The 18,304-nt window shown below is 34.8% G+C and overlaps 4 protein-coding genes across 5 annotated transcripts; 3 read left to right on the plus strand and 1 right to left on the minus strand.

Moving 5' to 3' along the window:
* Positions 1 to 229: 229 nt before the first annotated feature.
* On the minus strand, positions 230 to 1,765 carry LOC130966865 (uncharacterized). Its single transcript, XM_057891686.1, has one exon. The coding sequence runs from the start codon at positions 1,763 to 1,765 to the stop codon at positions 230 to 232; it is 1,536 nt and encodes a 511-aa protein (XP_057747669.1).
* A 9,343-nt stretch (positions 1,766 to 11,108) lies between these two features.
* LOC130968861 (protein BOLA2) lies at positions 11,109 to 12,017 on the plus strand. Its single transcript, XM_057894335.1, has 3 exons — positions 11,109 to 11,348; positions 11,580 to 11,602; positions 11,687 to 12,017. The coding sequence occupies exons 1-3, from the start codon at positions 11,286 to 11,288 to the stop codon at positions 11,883 to 11,885; spliced, it is 285 nt and encodes a 94-aa protein (XP_057750318.1). The 5' UTR covers positions 11,109 to 11,285; the 3' UTR covers positions 11,886 to 12,017.
* Positions 12,018 to 12,178: 161 nt separating this feature from the next.
* LOC130968858 (fibrillin protein 5 homolog) lies at positions 12,179 to 14,400 on the plus strand. 2 transcript variants are annotated; one of them, XM_057894333.1, is made up of 7 exons: positions 12,179 to 12,820; positions 12,900 to 13,067; positions 13,157 to 13,279; positions 13,418 to 13,516; positions 13,623 to 13,667; positions 13,771 to 13,844; positions 13,964 to 14,400. In XM_057894333.1, exons 1-7 carry the CDS (start codon positions 12,773 to 12,775, stop codon positions 14,058 to 14,060), a joined length of 654 nt encoding a protein of 217 aa, XP_057750316.1. In that variant the 5' UTR covers positions 12,179 to 12,772; the 3' UTR covers positions 14,061 to 14,400. The 2 variants fall into 2 exon arrangements, with proteins under 2 accessions (XP_057750316.1, XP_057750315.1); XM_057894332.1 differs by having other exon boundaries at positions 12,952 to 13,067.
* A 278-nt stretch (positions 14,401 to 14,678) lies between these two features.
* Positions 14,679 to 16,186, plus strand: LOC130968859 (uncharacterized). The gene has a single exon (XM_057894334.1). The coding sequence runs from the start codon at positions 15,437 to 15,439 to the stop codon at positions 15,977 to 15,979; it is 543 nt and encodes a 180-aa protein (XP_057750317.1). The 5' UTR covers positions 14,679 to 15,436; the 3' UTR covers positions 15,980 to 16,186.
* The last annotated feature ends 2,118 nt before the right edge of the window (positions 16,187 to 18,304 follow it).

Below are 18,304 nucleotides of genomic sequence, written 5' to 3' on the forward strand. Positions count from 1 at the left end.
TTGTAGAAACTATGGCGCCGAACCTATTTAAGAAAGGTCGGCCGAGTATCAAATTGTAAGGACTAAAATAGTCAATAACTAAGTATTGGATATCTGAAGTTTTGGATAATGGAACCTCACTGAGTGTGATTTGTAACCACACAAAGCCCATAACCGGGACTCTCTCACCTGAGAAACCAACCAGGTCTCCAATGGAAGGTTGGACGATGTTATTGCTCAATTTCATCTTCTAAAATATGGAGTAAAAGAGGACATCAGCACTACTCCCAGGGTCCAGTAAAACCTTTTTGCCTAGGAGATCTCCGAGCTGTAGGAAAATGACAACTGGGTCGTCCAGATTTTTTAAGTTGGTGTTATGGTCGGCAGTCTGGAATGTTATCTGAGGAAAGTGTGGAGGTGTCTGCTGTTGAGTTGGATCGGCTTCTATGGAAAGCATAGCTCGGTAAGATCGCTTTCTTGCCGAGCTTGTGGCTCCTCCACCTACAAAACCTTCAGAAATACAGTTAATAATACGTCTTGGTTGGTCGAGATGTTTGGTGTTTGGTCGATCTTTATCTCGGCCATGCTGTGTTGCCGAGCTTTGGTCACCAGAGGGAGGCGTTCGTCGTTGTATGTGGCCGCCGATATACTTGTCGAGGTGACCTTGCCGAGCTAACCGCTCCAGAAGGTCTTTGGCGATGATACACTCGTCAGTAGTATGTCCGTGTTTTTGGTGAAAAAAGCAGTATTTTGATCTGTCTGTGCCTTTTGATTCTGAGTAGCTGCCGGCTTTTCTTGGCGGCTTGATCAACTTTGAATTTATGATCTCCTTGATGATGTTGTCACGTTTGGTGTTGAACTGAGTGTAAGAGTCATATCGCGGGGTTGGTTTGAAGTTTTTCTTGTTGTCTCGAGTTTTGTCGTCGTCTCTGTGTAGTAGTTTCTCTGTTTTTCGAGCTTGTTGGAGCTTTTCAATGTCAATTTGACCTTTTGCCTTCTCTCGGAACTTGGCCACAGTTTTGGGCTTGGCCACAGCAATGGTCTCCTGGAATTTTCCTGGTCGAAGTCCACTTTTTATTGCATGCAGCTCCACCTCAGGGTGGTGGTCGGGTATACTCATGGCTATTTTTGTGAAGCGCGTCATGTAGTCTCTGAGACTTTCATGTTGGCCTTGTCTGATTGTGTTTAGGTAGTCGGAGTCATGTAGGTAGATGGTTGATCCAGCAAAGTGCTCCTCGAATGGCTTTGATAGGTCTAGAAAACGAGAAATAGAACCTGCAGGCAAAGAACAAAACCAATCAAGTGTAGGACCGTCCAAGTAAGATGGAAAACAAAGACATAATACTTTATCAGATGCATCATTTACTATCATTATAGAGGTGAACTTTTTGATGTATTTCTTCGGATCACCCAGCCCATCATATGGAGTCAGGGTGGTCGGCAAAGTGAATCTCCTGGGCAACACGAAATTCATCACTTCAGCCGTGAATGGCCAAGGGGAGCTTTCTAGGTGGTCATCTTCATCTTTTGGCTGAGCTTCCTCATTATGCTCGGGTTGTTCTTCTTCGTGCCGAGCAGTTTCAGAGACATGCGTAGGCCCTGACTGATGCTCGGCTTCTTCTGTCCGTTCTTGTCGATCGTTGTTGTTTTCGATTCGGGTGTTATTCAAATTAGTAATTTGATTTTCCATTCTTTGGTTCTCTTCAGCCATGCGCTGGTTGGCTTGCCGTAACTCGGTCACCATCTGAAGGAGTTCAGATGGTGTGGGTGGAAGCTGTTCAGCCATGGCTCCAAGCGAGATCGTCGAGGCCGATAATATATGGAAGGGACTATATTCTCGGCCCCACAGTGGGTGCCAATTGTTCTTGTATGGATACCTGAAGGGAGAGATCAGTCCCTGAGAGTTGACGCCGAGTTGTTATCTTCGGTGCTGACCTTTGAGCTTTGTGGAAGTTCAAGCTTTACTCCGAGGGCATGTCCAATTGCGCAGAGTGTGAGTAAGGAACAAGGGGGGAGTGTACCTGCAAGGGCACTCCAAAGCTTAAGTCAGTATTGAGAATTCAATGTCTATCTTTAAGATAAAATACCATACCTTTATACGTGAAGTAAGGTCGGTTATATTTCTACTGATCTTAGGAATTGAAGAGCAATTATTATGCTTTGATGTGAGATGACGTTACATTGGACGTTTACATAATCTATTGAGTTGTAACGTAACTTGCCGATTAATGACGCAGATTGCTTAATACTGTAACACCGAACTATGCTGCGTTCTTTCTGAGTTATGACTTATCATGACCGAGTTATGACTTGATATTTATAATGGCCGGATCAGTATTGATATTAGACTAAAAGAAAAATAAAAAAATAAAAATAGATTACAAAAGATTGATAATAATATTTTTTATTTAACAAAAACAAGTATGATTACATTACTCATCCTCTTTACTCCTTCAGTTTACGGTGCCTGGAAAAAAATAGTGCTTAAGTTTAAAACATCACGTAAAACACTGTTATTTATAGCGATAACTTACAAAAATGGTGCAGAAATATAATTTTATTATACAGATATCCTAATAAATAATAACAATATTCTAATTTCAAATCTGGTATTCAAAATCAAATTCAATCTAGTTATTTTTTATAAAAATGTCCTACAAAATAATAAAGTTAATCCAATTTACGATCTCATATTCTGATTAAATATCTTATATTGAAATTCTAATTTACCCATTTGTTATTAGAGTGGCCTGCTTCCACGAATCTCCACCGATGCTACGAGGAATCACAAATCACCACTCAAGAATCACACAATTACGTAGACTTGGCGTAGGCCTTGTTGTCTGTGTAATCTCAACGGCAGTGGCTGAAATTGTTGAGGTGAAAAGAAGGGACAAATAAAGGGAGAAAAGACCCTTCTAACCTCATAAGTCTGTTCTGGCTTTCGTTCCAGTACGCTATATTTGGTGTTGTGGATATGTTCACACTTGTGGGGCTGTTGGAATTCTTCTACAGAGAAGCACCTTGGGGATGAAGTTGTCAACGTCATTCATGTGGCTATCCATGTCTCTTAGATACTTTCTGAGCACGGTTTTATACACGTTAACGCCATCAGGAAGAGAATAGAAGACTGTCACGATGTGAGGAGGCATTGGAGATGCGAGACCTGGAGAAAAGGAAACGGCAGCGGTGATGGTCAAGTAGATTAGAAATTGAGAGATCTGAGTAATGGATGGAAGGGGAAGGAAAAGAGGAAAATGTGGAAGCAGAAATGAAGAAATGAAAGAGCGTAGTAAGGTTTCATAATTTTCCAAAGTAACTAATGCATTTTTTATTTATACATTTATTTTTAAATTAAATTAAGATAACTCAATTATAATTTAAAATTAAATGCTAATAAATAAATATAATGATAATAGAATGAAAATAATAGAACATTTAAGACTTATAATTTTAAATAAATCAAATTATATAGTTAATATCAAATAAATTAAATTAAATTAAATAGTCTTGTCCTATTTATCAACTATACTTCGAATTAATATATTAATATTAAATAATTAATATTATATTAAATTATTTTATATTTGGATATCTAAACAAATTAATTATTGGATATGATATTCTTTTGATTTTCTTTCTAATTTTATAACTTTAATATGGGTACATAATAGATAAACTCTTATATTATTCAGAGAAAGATAATATTCTAATTTATTACTAATTATACTAAATATAAATTATAATATAATTGTACAAATAATTTACTCTTCATTTATAAGTGTGCGAATATGTAGACATGCAGATTAGATCTGCGGATACATATCCGCAACTGATCAATTTAGATAATCAAACTTAGCAATTAATATTTTTTAATTATAATTTAGAGTTAAATACTAATGAATAAATATAACGAATAAATACTAATGAATAAAGTATTTTTTTATTCAGAATTTACATCTAAATTATATATTTTTATTTATTATTTTTAGAAAATTATGAAAAGAACTCAATTCAATTATAATATACTAATTCTGTCTGTTATTGTAAAATCTATAATCAAATCAACTTAAAAATATGTATAAATCCTTACAAAAAATTTGGCAACATTAACTTAAAATATGTATAAATAATAATAATAATAATAATAATAATAATAATAATAATAATAATAATAATAATAATAATAATAATAAAGTGGACTATAGTTTACATATACATTCAAAATTTTAAAAAAATTAATTTTATAAATATTATAAAAATTAATTTTACTTAATAATTTTTATATTAAAGGTCTTTTTTAATAATTAAATATCTTTGATAGTCTTTTATAGTATTTTTTTAAATTAAATCTTATAAAATTTTTGAATCCAGTGATAAAAATGGACAAAAACTCTAACTTCAGTCATACAATGGACAAATAAAAATCTTAAATAGTTATACTTTGAACATATATTGATGTCATTAAAGTATAATGTAGAGGATGCTAACAAGTAAAAATCATAATTATGGAAACAAAAAACAAACCTATTATCTTTTTTTAAAAGAATATAATATTACAACTATTTATAAAATCTCATATTTTTATTTTTTATTTTTATTTTTATTTTTTTATATATTTTAATCTTTTTTGTAAAAAAATATATTTTTAAGTTCTTTTTTATTTATTTCTTTCTTTTAAACCTATTTTTTCTCTATTTTCTATCATATTCAAGAGACAAATATATTTTTAGAGTATTAATAAAATAGTCTCTTTAGATTGGTATCCATCCTAGACCAACAAAAAATTTGTCGCATCCTACAACTGTAACACCCTAATTACCCTAAACCTTACCTCTAGCTGTAAAGCAAAGGTTAATCAGAGGTTACGACAATCCTAAGCCTATATATAAAATGTATAGAAAGAATTAATATAATCTAGAAGCCCGATGAAGGATATAGCTCAAAAACAGGATTTCAAAAGCGCAAAACGTACTAACGAAGCTACTAGCTTAAGGCACAAGAAACAAATATAAGATAATAAAAGATAAGTATATAATATCATAAGAAACTAGCCATGGCTCGCGGAGTTTGAGCCGGCTAGCCATATACAGACCATACAAGAAACCAGACAGTAAAAAAAATAGCTTATATAAGTTTTGTGCTCTCGAATACAAGCCTTTAGGCCAAAACAAACAAAAGTGAGAGACATGTACAAAATAAACCAAAAAGACTCCAAAAGGGTATCCGGATCCTCTGCTTCTGTCACCAACCAAATAACTCACCGAGGTGGGTTGCGAGCTGCATCTGAAAAACACAACAGAAATATGGTATGAGAACCGAAGGTTCTCAGTATGGTAACAGTGCCCAATGATGTAGGATATAAGACCCCGAGACGCCAGAGGCAATCCTAGAACTTCATATCCATCACAGATTTATCTTAAAGCATGCTAAAACAATAAAGCATAAGTTAAACCATAATACAATAAAAGGGTAATCTATCTTAGAGGATTTCTAATCTAACCAAACACCGCTGTCCCACAACCTTCACCAACCTATCATCCATGCGATCCCATTGCCACCGCCTTCCGAACCTCTTCAACCCCAGTAGAAATCACAATTAATTACAATACAAGTAAAACACAAGTAGAAGCATATAAGGCAAGTAACTCAAGTAAGCAAATAGGCATGTTATTCAATTAGGCATACAATTACAAGTCGGCAAAGCATACAAACAGATAGAAAATGCACATGACGAATGTCTGTCCTATTGGCTATGAAATCACATGTCGGTTATTGTGCCAAACCCAACAGAAAATCCGGTCGACAACTCCCAAATTAGTCTCTCTATTACGCATAAGGAGGAATAGTTCCGAGGGATGAGTGCCCTACCACCTTCTCCTTTCAGACGAAAACATTCCGAGGGAGCGTACCCTACCACCTTCCTCTGGTTGCCGCATGATTCCGTGGGTTAGTGCCCTACTACCTTGCAATCAGAGAGAAATAGCATTCTTAGGAGGAATAATTTCGAGGGATAAGTGCCCTACCACCTTCTCCTTTCAGAGGAAAACATTCCGAGGGAGAGTGCCCTACCACCTTCCTCTGAAGCAATAAGTATGAGTGAGAAGTCCAGCTTTAACTCTCACATCCGAACGTAGGCGGGAGACTATCACAGTCCCTATGACGAAAAACAAAACATATCATAATCACAGATTCAATCTCAGAGGCCGTGCTCATAGCACCCTTCCACTCATACTCACTCCATCAACCATAATCATCCATTTCTAAGTTCTCATCACAGCCATCATTAATTCATGACTTTCAATTCCGAACTCACTAGTTTGTTAACTTTTCAATTCACAAACTATTCTTCCTTCGCACTCCATCAAACCCATCCTTAGTACACCAGAAACCTAAGCCTCTGTTCTCTAACTTTTCGAAATAATACCAAATCAAATTCCTTAGGTCCTATCCCATGTTCAAATATCCAAAACTAGGCCCAAGAGTCTTAAAATGGTGTTATAGAAACTCACAACCTTATTGGAAAGGTGGAATAGTTGAAAACAAAGTTAAAATTTGAGAAACACGGCGTGTGCGTACGCATAGGGGTGTGCGCGTGCACGCTCTGGAGAGTTTTAAAACGTGTGCGTACACATAGGAGTGTGCGTACGCACAGGTGCCAAAATTCACAATGCCTGTTCACTCGCACAACCTGTGCCAGCACCCCCAACAGACTAGCCTTCCCAACGTGTGTGTGCGCATAGGGCTATGCATACGCACAGGTCGCAAATCCTTATTGGTATGTGTGCGCACAAGCTGTGCTAGCGCCGCAAACAGAGAGCCTTCCCCTGCGTGTGCGTACGCACAGGTCTGTGCATGTGCACATGTTATAATTTTCGCAGGGTTGTGCGTGCGCACATACCAAAAATCATAAAATTTCTGCAATTTGGTAGAATTTTAGATTTTTAACACCAACTTTGGATGATCATAACTTCCTCTACAAAATTCTAAATTTTACAAACTTTATATCGATTCGAAGAGTTTTCAACAAACTTTAATTCTAAATAAATTTCAACAAATTTTAAAAATCGAGACAAAAGTTATAATCAGACAAAGTTTACCAAAAATAAATTTTTACCAAAACTCCCAAAATCTTAATTTACCAACTTTTACAAACCACATCCACCCAAAATTATACCAAACTACCAATTGCAACACAATCTACCCTTTTTGGGTTACCATCTATCATTTCCACCAATTTTTTCATCACACTTCATCATTCTCCATCTCAATCATCAAACATATAACATCTCAAACAATTTCTCACCAATACTTACACTAATCATCATTCTATCATCAATTTCAATTATCAATCTCTCATGTCCAACTACCAATATCAATGTAGCCATTTATCAACCATTCCAAATAATCAATTAACATCCCAACAACCTCAACATCACATATAACATATCATACCACCTTTCAATCCACACATTCATTCATCCTCATCATATCAATATTAGTCAACATCATTGAACTCAAAAATTCCTCAACCCATCATAAATCATCATACATCAACATTCAACACCCAATAATCATTAATTCATCATAAATCATTACATACCATCATTCAACAACTCAACAACCATTTAAATCCAAACCTATCCTATGGTTCACTAGCCTAAGTGTCCATGAATATTATATACTACAAAGAAAAAATCGAAACCACACCTTAGCCGATTTTCAATATGAACCAAAACCCCAAAAGAGCATAAGTTGAGCTTCTAACCACAAGCAAGCCTCCAAAAGGACTCCAACAAGCTCCAAAAGTTCCCAAACTCACAACAAACAAGCTATATACACACAAACCATCACTAACCAATCTAGGGCTCAATATAATCATAAAATCACAAGAGTTTCAAGAGCTCTTATCTTTTCAACAGTTTTGGAAGCCAAAACCACAAGCAATCAAGTGCTAGAGTGTACCTAAATACCCAAATCACGAGATTTCACTCAAAACCAAATCCTAAAACTCGAATTACACAAGGGCACGAAAACTGGACAGGTAAACTCGAGAGACTTACCACAAAACTTAAATAGAAATGACGGGCTTGGCAAGAGATTCGCGTAGCTGCTGACGGCACGCGAATCGGAGTACCGTAGCTCAAGATATGATGAAAAGAGTGAGGAGGTGAATAGTGTTTCTTCTCTCTTCTCCCCTCTCCTTCTTGCAGCTGGTGTGTGTGTGTTTATAGGTATGTTGGGTTGAATGGGTTCATTAATGAACTCTTATATATGTTGGGCTTGGGTCAAACTTGGGCCCAGTCCAACCCGCTAGCGTTTTTAGCTCGTTCGGCCCAACTTTGGGCCAAACCTTTAACACTAACGTCTGGTTTTTCATTTCTAATATGTTTCTAGGGTTTCTGACCGTTTTCACTTTTTTTCACACAGTACCGGATAGACTTAAACCGGTTCAACTGTTGGTTTATGGTTTTTTACGATTTTTTGCAGAAAATACATTTTCTGACTCAGAAAGACCTACTGAGTCCAAAAATCATATTTAAATCCCCAAATTCTCATTCTAACTTTTCGAAACTTAATATGGGCATTTAAATTATTTTATTTCGTGAAAATTACGGTTCTTACAACAACCACACCGATCCTTTTAGAGTGTGGATCTTATCTGATGCGGTGACAGTGTGGATCAGATAATATTCGCCGTTGTTTTCGTCAGCGATTATGTTAGGTAGTGTTTGGAAGAGCGACAGAGACTGAGAGACTGAGATTGAGAGACTAAACTTGAGAGACAGAAATTAAAAGACCGAGACTGAAATAAGTCTCAGTATTGTATTTGGTGTAAAGTGGAAGACAGATACTAAAATAAGAATAAAGCTCTAATTTAATTTGTACACAGAATAAACTTGGAATTAATTAATTGAAATGACAATATTTTAGATGTAAATGTTATTAAAGTTTTAGTATTTGCCCCACCGAATTTTAGTCCCTTGTCCCCACTTGTTGGAGGTACTTCTGAAATTTTGGGAACAGATACTAAAATTTTAGTACTAGTCTCTGAACCAACAAACATGATACTGAGTCTCAGTCTCCCAGTCTCTGTCCCAGATACTGAAATTTTTGTTTTCTCCTTTTCTTACTTTGGCTATCTTTTATGGACTAAATCCCCATTTTGGTCCCTAAGATTCACGCGATTACTCATTTTAGTCCCCAAAATTTAAAATTACCTATACTGGTCCTCCAGATTTAAGTTTGGGCACCAATATGGTCCCTCGACTCTTTCCGGTCATGATGAGGCAAATGGAGTGCTGAGATGACACCCTTCCTGTCATGTTGGACGCTGTAACGGCTAGTTGATGTGGCGAGAATTGTATTTGTATCCAATTTAGTCCCTGAAACCCTAATTATCTTATTATTTATTTGAGTTATAATGACAAAGTTTTAATAAGGGGGACTAAATTGAATACAAATACAACCCTTACCACATCAACTAGCAGATAAGAAGGGTGTCATTTCAGCACTCCATTTGCCTAATCATCACCGAAAAGAGTCGAGGGACCATATTGGTGCCCAAATGTGAATCTGAAGAACCAGTATAGGTAATTTTGAATTTCGGGGACCAAAATGAGTAATCGCGTGAATCTCAGGGACCAAAATGAGAATTTAGTCATCTTTTATGTCATAAAAAAAATCTTAATTTCCTTTCGGTACCATACTAAATTCACATTAATATATAAGTTCAAATTAAAGTTCAAAATATGTCATCAGCATCATCACTTTAACTTAGCAAACTGTTAACGTAGTAAGTTCGAGTTGGCTATCGTTTTTCCTTGACTCAATTAAAATCTATAAACAAATCAAATTCATAATGTCACTATATTAATACAACAGCTTATTTACCATTATTGTATTTTAATACTTGATTAAATTCACTTTAATTGCTAGTATTTTGTTTTAAATTTGCTCCTGAATAAATTTTTATTTTCATCAGCTGTTGTTACAAAAATAATTCTAATGAATATACTCTAATTAAGTGTGAATTAAGTTATTAAACATAATTTTTAGATTAAATTTTGAAAATAGAATAATATTTTAAATTTTATTTATGCATCAAAATCTTGTGATTAATGTAATTTACATAGTTATACTGATATTTTGTTTTCTAATGTGTTAGATATGATATGATTTTATTTTTAATTCTTCATTATTGCATTAATCAATAATTTTTTTAATCTTAAAAAACTTTATACTTACATTAAAATAAAAAATTTCACTTGTAGTCAAATATTGGTCATTTTTATAAACAAAAATTATATATATCTTGCATTTCATGTATAATTAAAATTGATGATATCATTAGAAAAAGAAAAGAAAAATTTGACCAAAAAAACTAAGTGATTTCATTTTTAAAGATCGGCCATCATTTAAAGAAAAAGAAGTAATTATGAATCTCAATTAATAATCTATGATTTAAGTAAAACAACACAAAATTAATATATATACTAGCAAAATCAAATCACTAATACATTAGATAAGAAAATGATTCTTACATTAAAGATTGAAGATTTTTATGTGAAGGTGTTTCCTGAAAGTTTCACAAGCGCACATAAACATACAACTTTTTCCATGTCCAATGCCTCAATGGAAGTCCCAACAAAAAAAGGAAGAGACATTATATTGATTGAATCACATACATATGCATGCAGTAACTCATTAGCCAACGACAAACCCTTAAATGGAATTCAGTATCGCAACAAATTAATCCTTGACCTGTTGAATTGGGGGATACCGTAGAAAACAAAAAAATATACACAAATTCGTGAACCTAGGGAAAATGCAGAATTATTATTTAATAATGTGACCTAAACTACAACTCACTAATTACTAATTTAACTACTTAATATTGTACCCTCACGTACTTCCTCAATCGCAGGGATCTGCATCAATGACCCAAAAAAAAAAAAGGAAAGAAAATAAAGTGGGCTTACGTTTCTATAAGTCACAAGCAGTGAAACCAGTGAAGTGCTTAACGACGATTTCTGGCTGATTGGTCCGCGTATCTGGGCGCTACTGGGGCTCCTCGTTTCTGAGGCTGAATAGTGTGTGGGTGGGTTGTGGCTTTGGGTTTCTCTCGTTTGTCATTCTGAAATTAGACCGGCCACCCTGAAGAACCGGTACTGGTTCAGCCGGTTCACCGATATGACATCTGCTTGTGAATAACGCAAAATGAAACTAAGAAAATGCGTAAATTTGCCGCATACTCCGTATATAAAAAACCCAAAACGGGAAAGAGAAAGTGATAAGCGTCTGAGATGGGTGTGACGAAGGAACAAGTTGAATCTTCTTTGAAATCCAAACTCAACCCTACTCACCTGGTATGTCACTACTTGTTTTCGTTCAATTTCTTCTCCCAAGGGTTTCTTTCTTGCATCATTCATTCCACGCTGCATTTTTTCTAAGTAGAATTCTGGTTCTTTCATTTGCTTTTTTTCAACCACGAACAGCCACTCCTTTGATTTTGTTTATCTATACTGGATATGTTTCCTGGGAAACTATTAATTTTGGTATTCTTTTATTTTCTTACACTTTTTGTATTTCTGTTTCAGGAAGTAGTTGATACATCTGGAGGGTAAAAAAACTTACTTTTCTTTGAATTTTTTGCTATTAAACCGTTTTGTTGATGAAAAGCTAATAAAATTCATGTCGGTATTAGATGCGGTGCAAGTTTCGTAGTTGAGATTGTATCAGAAGAATTCGAAGGCAAGAGGCTACTGGAGAGGCATCGAATGGTGAATGCTGCGTTGGAGGAGGAAATGAAAGAGATTCATGCTCTCTCTGTCAAGAAAGCTGTCACCCCAGAGCAGTGGAAACAGCTGCAGCAAGACTCCAACCAAGCAATTCCTGCTGCCTAGGATCATGTCTTTTCAGTTACAATAGGGTATAAATAAGAATCCATGGATGATTCTAGTTGTATTTATCTTCACTAAACCCAAGTTTACATTATTAGTATGTATGAACTTATAAATGATTCATGTTTTTAATTTCTTTTTTGACTTGAGGATGCTTGGTTTAGTTGATGAAAATTGTTAAAAGGTGGAAGCAATCTTAAAAGTAATCTAGGAATACTGATGCAGTCTTCTTCTTTGAAGTTATTAACTTGAATAGTTAAATTTTACAATTTTACATTTTTAACTCGAAAGTTTTTCCTGGTTTGAGTTTTGTTATTTTTGCAACACTTGCACTTTGATTTTGAGAGAGAGAAATGGGTCGCAACATGCCGTCACTGTTAGGATAAGGAGTTTAATGAGTTCGGCAAGTGAGAGACCAAAGCATAAGGTATCTCGTGGACCACATTATGTGGCCATGATTCTGATTTCTGAACCACATGTCTCAAGAGCCCTATCCACAAACCGCAACCTTGCTCTAAATGCATGTTCACTGTTTCGATAGGGCAAAAATGATGGCACTAATAATAGGAGCCACAGTCTTTATCAACAGAAAAAAGATAGAGGCGCGTGCAGGGTCAGGCCATGATCTTATCCTGTGCTTCATTTTCTGTCTCTTGTAGTTAAATCTTCTTCTTGAAGGGTCACCAAGTTATTTCATGCTTCAATGGCCGGTTGTCATGTGAGTCCTGTGATTTTTAGAACCTTGGATATAATGAAGCTTCAAAGATTGGCTCCGCCTGAGAATCTTTCAAGGATGAACACCGTGAGAATTGGTGACAGACCGCTCTGGTTTAGACCCTTCACCATAGTTAAAGTTGGGGAACAAAACTTTGGCTCAGGCTTGGTTAAGGATGACACACTTGCTGAGAAGAAAAGGGAGCTTTACCAGGCAGTGGAAGGTATCCCATTTCAACAATATTGAATCTACTTTTTCTTTTCTTTTTCATTATAAGATTTTAGCATTGTTTAACAATGCAGAAAGGGTATGTGATATGTTTGAAATCAATTGCAATAAAAAATATGTTTCAAGGAATCAACAGGGGGATTTTTGGACTCCCATCTGCCAAGAAATTTGAAATTGAGAGTTTGGTGCAGCAGCTAGAATCTCAGAATCCAACTCCAGAGCCAACTCTAGAACTAGACAAGGTAACTTCAACTCTGCCTATATTATCTGATATCTGATTGTAATTGCAATTTATGAGCTATCCCTATCAATAATTTCTATTACATGGAAGGTGGCTGGGTGCTGGAGGCTTGTTTATAGCACAATCACAATTCTGGGATCAAAGAGAACCAAGTTAGGCCTCAGAGACTTTATCTCATTGGATGAGTTTTTTCAAACCATTGACATAGCCAAGGTACAAACTACAAAATTTTGAGTAGAGAGATTGTATATAACTTTGACATTAGAAGATGCAAACTGTGTTTCCAGTATTTCATCTTTGTAACTTTTATCTACTGAGTTTGAGCATTGGTCATTTGATTCTAAAATGGAGAGCAAAGCAGTTAACGTGGTCGAGTTCAGTGCAAAGGGGTTGAGTTTGTTGTCAGGACAGCTTAGTATTGAGGCTTCTTTCAAGATTGCTTCAGCAACAGTTAAAGCTCTACCTTCTTGTTTGACCAATCTTAATTTATTTCTCTGTAATCTATAACTATTGCTGCTGAGTAACTACCTAATTGGATAATACTTGAAATTCACAGAGGGTTGACATTAACTTTGAAAGCTCCACCATTACTCCTGATCAGGTAATGCTATTAGATACTGCATTTTTTCTCTAGCCTAACTAATCGGATTTGAATATTTGTCTGATTTTCCAAGTTCAAATTACTTTCTTCCTTGCATTCACAGTTGATGCATGTATTCCGGAAAAACTATAATCTTCTGTTGGGCATCTTCAATCCAGAGGGATGGTTGGAAATCACGTATCCTAAGATCATATCATGGACAAACTAAAGGGCTGTGAAACTTGCTGTTTTTCTGTGTCTTTTATTCTATCATTGTTGAAAATTCTTGTTGTTTCTTATTTCAATCTTTCTCATAGATATGTTGATGACACCATGAGGATTGGAAGGGACAACAAGGGTAATATCTTTGTGCTGGAAAAAATTGAAGATAGAAATCGTAATTCTCAAGGTTAAGTAGTATTTTATTCAGGATAAATGTTGGGGTGACATAATTTTTAAAAAGAAAAACTCATACTTTGACGCATCACTACATCATCATCAGATAGAGTGTGGAACTTGCTTAGATGGTGGGTTCACTCTTCAGTCTTCATCCATCCTTTAGTGAAGGAATAAGGAGTTAAAGATGAGTTTAAAAAGGTTATGTCGTCTTAACATAACTCGATAGGTTTGAGTTAGACATGTATATTTTTATTAATCCAATTTTAAGAATGTTGTCCCCTTTTTTTTTGTTGATATGTTGATTATAATTACTGTTGCATTGTGAGTATTAGTACTCACTAATGCCTATTTTATACTTACCTTGTATCAATCAAATTCTTTTTCCAACTGTAAAGGGGTAACCTGATTTACAAATATCCGAAGGTATACTTTGGAATATTCAATTTATTTGAAAAGTTTAATTTTGATGCAAGTAAAGTATTTTACACAGTCGTACAATCACATCCGTTCTTTTGGATGACCATTTACGGGGTCAACGTGAAAGATAATTATTTTTACTAATATGACATTGTTTTACACTGATAGTTTATTTAAATAGTGTTATTAGCCAGAGTGCAATACAATATCCATGAAGAAGTTGGTTTATGAAAAAGAAATACGCTACTTCCATACTAATGTGGCATTTAAGTTATTAACACTATCGTTTACCGTTTATGCAAACCAAAACAAAATGCATGTTGGATATAGTACTTATGATGAATAAGAAGAAATAATCTACATCGTATTTTATATTTAATTTTTCAATAATTAATTAAATATTCTTGTTAAAAATACTACAAAGGAATTTCTTTTTATGTTTTTAATACAAATTTAGTATATGAAATATAAAAAACTTAATTTTTGAACGGAAAAGCTTGGACAGTGGCCCATTTGGATAGCATGAATGAATGGCAAGTGGTAAATGGCAGAGAGATTTCAATTTTCAAGTTCCAACCTCAATATTTGTGCCCTGCCCATTATTATATTTTTAACCGTTGCATATACATCCAACTTGGAGATTCGACATTCGAGTTCTCTCCGTTTACTCCCAACATTTTGCTTTTACTCTCTCCAATAAGTGCAAATAAGTTTGAGTTGATAAAATTAAGAATTTTGCTTAGCTTATTTCCTAAGTAGATAGGTTAAGTATATTATAAAAATAAATATTTTACAAAAATTACCACAAAAATTAATTCTTTTACATTATATTATTATATTTTTAAAATATGTCCATGGCAGATCTTAGTTAAATCCAAATAATAATAATAGTAACTTGTTTGTTGTCCCAATAAAGGAGAGGGAGCAGAGGGCAACGTTCATTTTTGTTATCTGTGTTGAAGTGAGCAGCATCAATGGCAGAGTACGAAGGTGAAGGTGTACCGAAGGAAACAGCACTGCAAGCATTGAACACCATAATCCAGCTCCACTTCGAGAAGACGCTGGAGAAGAAGCGCGCCATTGACCTCCAAAAGAAAGAGCTCCAGAAGCTCTTCCAGCTGCTCTTCATCTTCCTCTCACTCGTCTTCTTGGCACTCTCTCAGTCACCGCAGCGCCTCCAATGCCGCCACTGCTGGATCCCCATCACTCTCCTCTCCATTGCACACCTCATGTTCTACGTCTCCGTGGCACAGACCCTCAGGTGCATCAATGGATTCAAGTACCAGAGGAGGTGCCACAAGCTCACACTTGGCTTGGCCACCGAGAAGCTCAGGGACATGAAGCTCAGACTCGCCAACACTGATTTTGTTGCTGAGGATGACTTTGAAATTCACTACCAGGAACCACCTGACTCCTACTTTGGCAAGTTCAAGAGGAATTGGGCTCTTCATTTTGCCTTCTTGATCTTCATCTATGGCTTCATGGTCTCTGCCTCTGTCGTTCTTCTCTGCTTCTAGTTCACATTTAATCTCAGTCAAATTTTCTTCTTGATGTATCTCTTATCTTTTCTTAATAAATTTGTGTCTTTTTATTACTTACCAAACAGGGGCCTAAATACATAAAGGTATGTAAATGTACACAAAAAGCAACTTTTTTATTTGAATCAAGTTACAGCTGGATGTATGAATTCATTTGGAAATTGGAACACACATCATCAATCATCAGTTTTTGGTGTTGTTTTTACTCATCATTAAACATTGTAAGTACTAATAATGATGGTCAGTGAACTTTGTCATGCACATTTGAATGGAGTAGTACCAGTAACATGTATGACTGAAACGTTAGGTGAATATTGCTAATAATATATTTGTTGCGTGATTATGTGATAAAAGGGAAATTGATTGAACAGTGTATCTTGCCATATTTGGTTGTGTAATGTGTACTATCTTAGACCATAAATGCAGTAGATGGTTCAAGCCTAATCCAATTATTGATCAACATCTAACACATGTCAATGGTGGATGGGAATACACACCCAAGCAAAAACGATTTATTTGTTTCTTCCCTGAATTCAAATTCTGACATTCATTCCCTTGCTAGTAGTCTAGTATTGAACAATCATTTTGGTCTAGTTAAAATAAACACTATATCAAAATTTAAAGAATAAAAACACAAGATTCGATTCAGATTTTATATTTGTCACTTGAAAGAAAGTTTCACCTAGCTATCAGGCCAAAACATGATGGATTATGGAATGTGGATATGATGATATCCGCCACATGCGCCCACCATACTGACAATTCACTAAAGGGGTTGCTATGTTACCACTTATTTAATAGTTTTATAAGAAGGATTAAGAAGCATGCATGCTTATTATATGACAAGGAATGATGGGCAGCACGTTCTGACTTGTAAGTTGTAACAATAAGCACACCACAACTACCATTTTATTCGGTAGTTTTCTCACATTTCTTTTTCTCTGCCTCTATATATTTTTGGCGCAAAGAAAAACCACCATCATCTCAGCACTTCAATCATAGTGCAATCCATGTCTTGGACCGGAGTTGAAATACAATTAAACTGTTTTAAATTTATATATATTTTGTTTGGATTTTGGTTTTGGACTGTGACACAGAATAACGACCAAGTTTATATCACTAATCTCAATTCTCAATTTGAGATGTAAATATGACTCCTCTCTTACGTAAGTTGACTTAGCAACTTTGTAAGATGCAAGATGCTTAATGCAAAAATAATTAACTTTTATTGACAATGAGAAAGTATACAACTATTATCAATAATTTTCAAAGACCTTGCCAAGAAATAAAATCTAACAATAATTTGAAACAAAAATTGAATATTACAATGCTAGAAAAATGGAAAACGAATAATGTAGTGAAATTGGAAAAGACAATAAGAACATAAAACAAGGAATAAAGAAAGCAAGAGAGAAGAAATGAACAGAAAAACAAATTGTCTCCTTACATTCACATACACTTGTACTCTATCTCTTTTACCTTATCAGTGTGACTTAAAAAATTCTTCGGAATTTTAGTGTATTAGTAGTGAGTTTTAGAATGGAAGTCATCCCAATTGATCTTCATCATCTCTATTTATAAATGAGTTTCTTTACTCATATTAGTATTGTTTGGAGATCATATAGTTTACCCACATCTTGAGAAGCAGTTATTTCCTTGGATACTTAACTCTTCAACCCATATTCTGAGAAGCAGCTATTTTCTTAGATGCCAAACTCTTCAACCCACGTCTTGATAGTTTTTAATTCCCCACTTATTTGATACAGTTTTGCTAGGCAGGCAATGACTTTTTTTAAACAATATGAATAATGAGTTCTAGAATTGACCTAATAAAATAAAAAAATACTCCACCTCAAATTATCTCCTAAACCTTAATATTAGAATAACTATTTGCACACCTAATGAATTGAATATCCAACTATTGTTAACTGTGCATGAGTAAATCGAATTAAAAGAAATAACCATCCATTTAAAAATAATTAACATAATCATATACATATCTATTAAATTGAACATTCGATATATCCATTATTCATATTGTTTAGTATTCTCATTGTCCGTTTATACTTTTTCCTATTTGATATTGCTTTGAGTTCAAGTTTAGGAACTAAACACGTTTTAGTTATGACTATTATCCCTTTTTTAGGTTCAATCTCCTTGTTTTTAGATAATAATCTTTGTGAAATTTGGCTAAGTTTTCTTTCTTCGTATTCCTCTCTCAAAAATATCAGTTTTACGGTTTTCGACTTTTTTTTCTTTTTTAACTTACATTCATTTACCCGAGTTTAGACATGCTCTTTGCCT

Source organism: Arachis stenosperma, chromosome 3 (assembly GCF_014773155.1).
Source record: "Arachis stenosperma cultivar V10309 chromosome 3, arast.V10309.gnm1.PFL2, whole genome shotgun sequence".
Taxonomy (NCBI): domain Eukaryota; kingdom Viridiplantae; phylum Streptophyta; class Magnoliopsida; order Fabales; family Fabaceae; genus Arachis; species Arachis stenosperma.

Excerpts from the sequence above, each read along its gene's own strand:
- LOC130966865 (XM_057891686.1), bottom strand. The coding sequence starts at position 1,765 with ATGGCTGAACAGCTTCCACCCACACCATCTGAACTCCTTCAGATGGTG.
- LOC130968861 (XM_057894335.1), top strand. The coding sequence starts at position 11,286 with ATGGGTGTGACGAAGGAACAAGTTGAATCTTCTTTGAAATCCAAACTC. Across the intron at positions 11,349-11,579 it reads AACTCAACCCTACTCACCTG|GAAGTAGTTGATACATCTGG; the intron begins GTATGTCACTAC and ends TTTCTGTTTCAG. Across the intron at positions 11,603-11,686 it reads GTAGTTGATACATCTGGAGG|ATGCGGTGCAAGTTTCGTAG; the intron begins GTAAAAAAACTT and ends TGTCGGTATTAG.
- LOC130968858 (XM_057894332.1), top strand. The coding sequence starts at position 12,586 with ATGGCCGGTTGTCATGTGAGTCCTGTGATTTTTAGAACCTTGGATATA. Across the intron at positions 13,068-13,156 it reads CAACTCTAGAACTAGACAAG|GTGGCTGGGTGCTGGAGGCT; the intron begins GTAACTTCAACT and ends ATTACATGGAAG. Across the intron at positions 13,845-13,963 it reads GAGGGATGGTTGGAAATCAC|ATATGTTGATGACACCATGA; the intron begins GTATCCTAAGAT and ends TCTTTCTCATAG.
- LOC130968859 (XM_057894334.1), top strand. The coding sequence starts at position 15,437 with ATGGCAGAGTACGAAGGTGAAGGTGTACCGAAGGAAACAGCACTGCAA.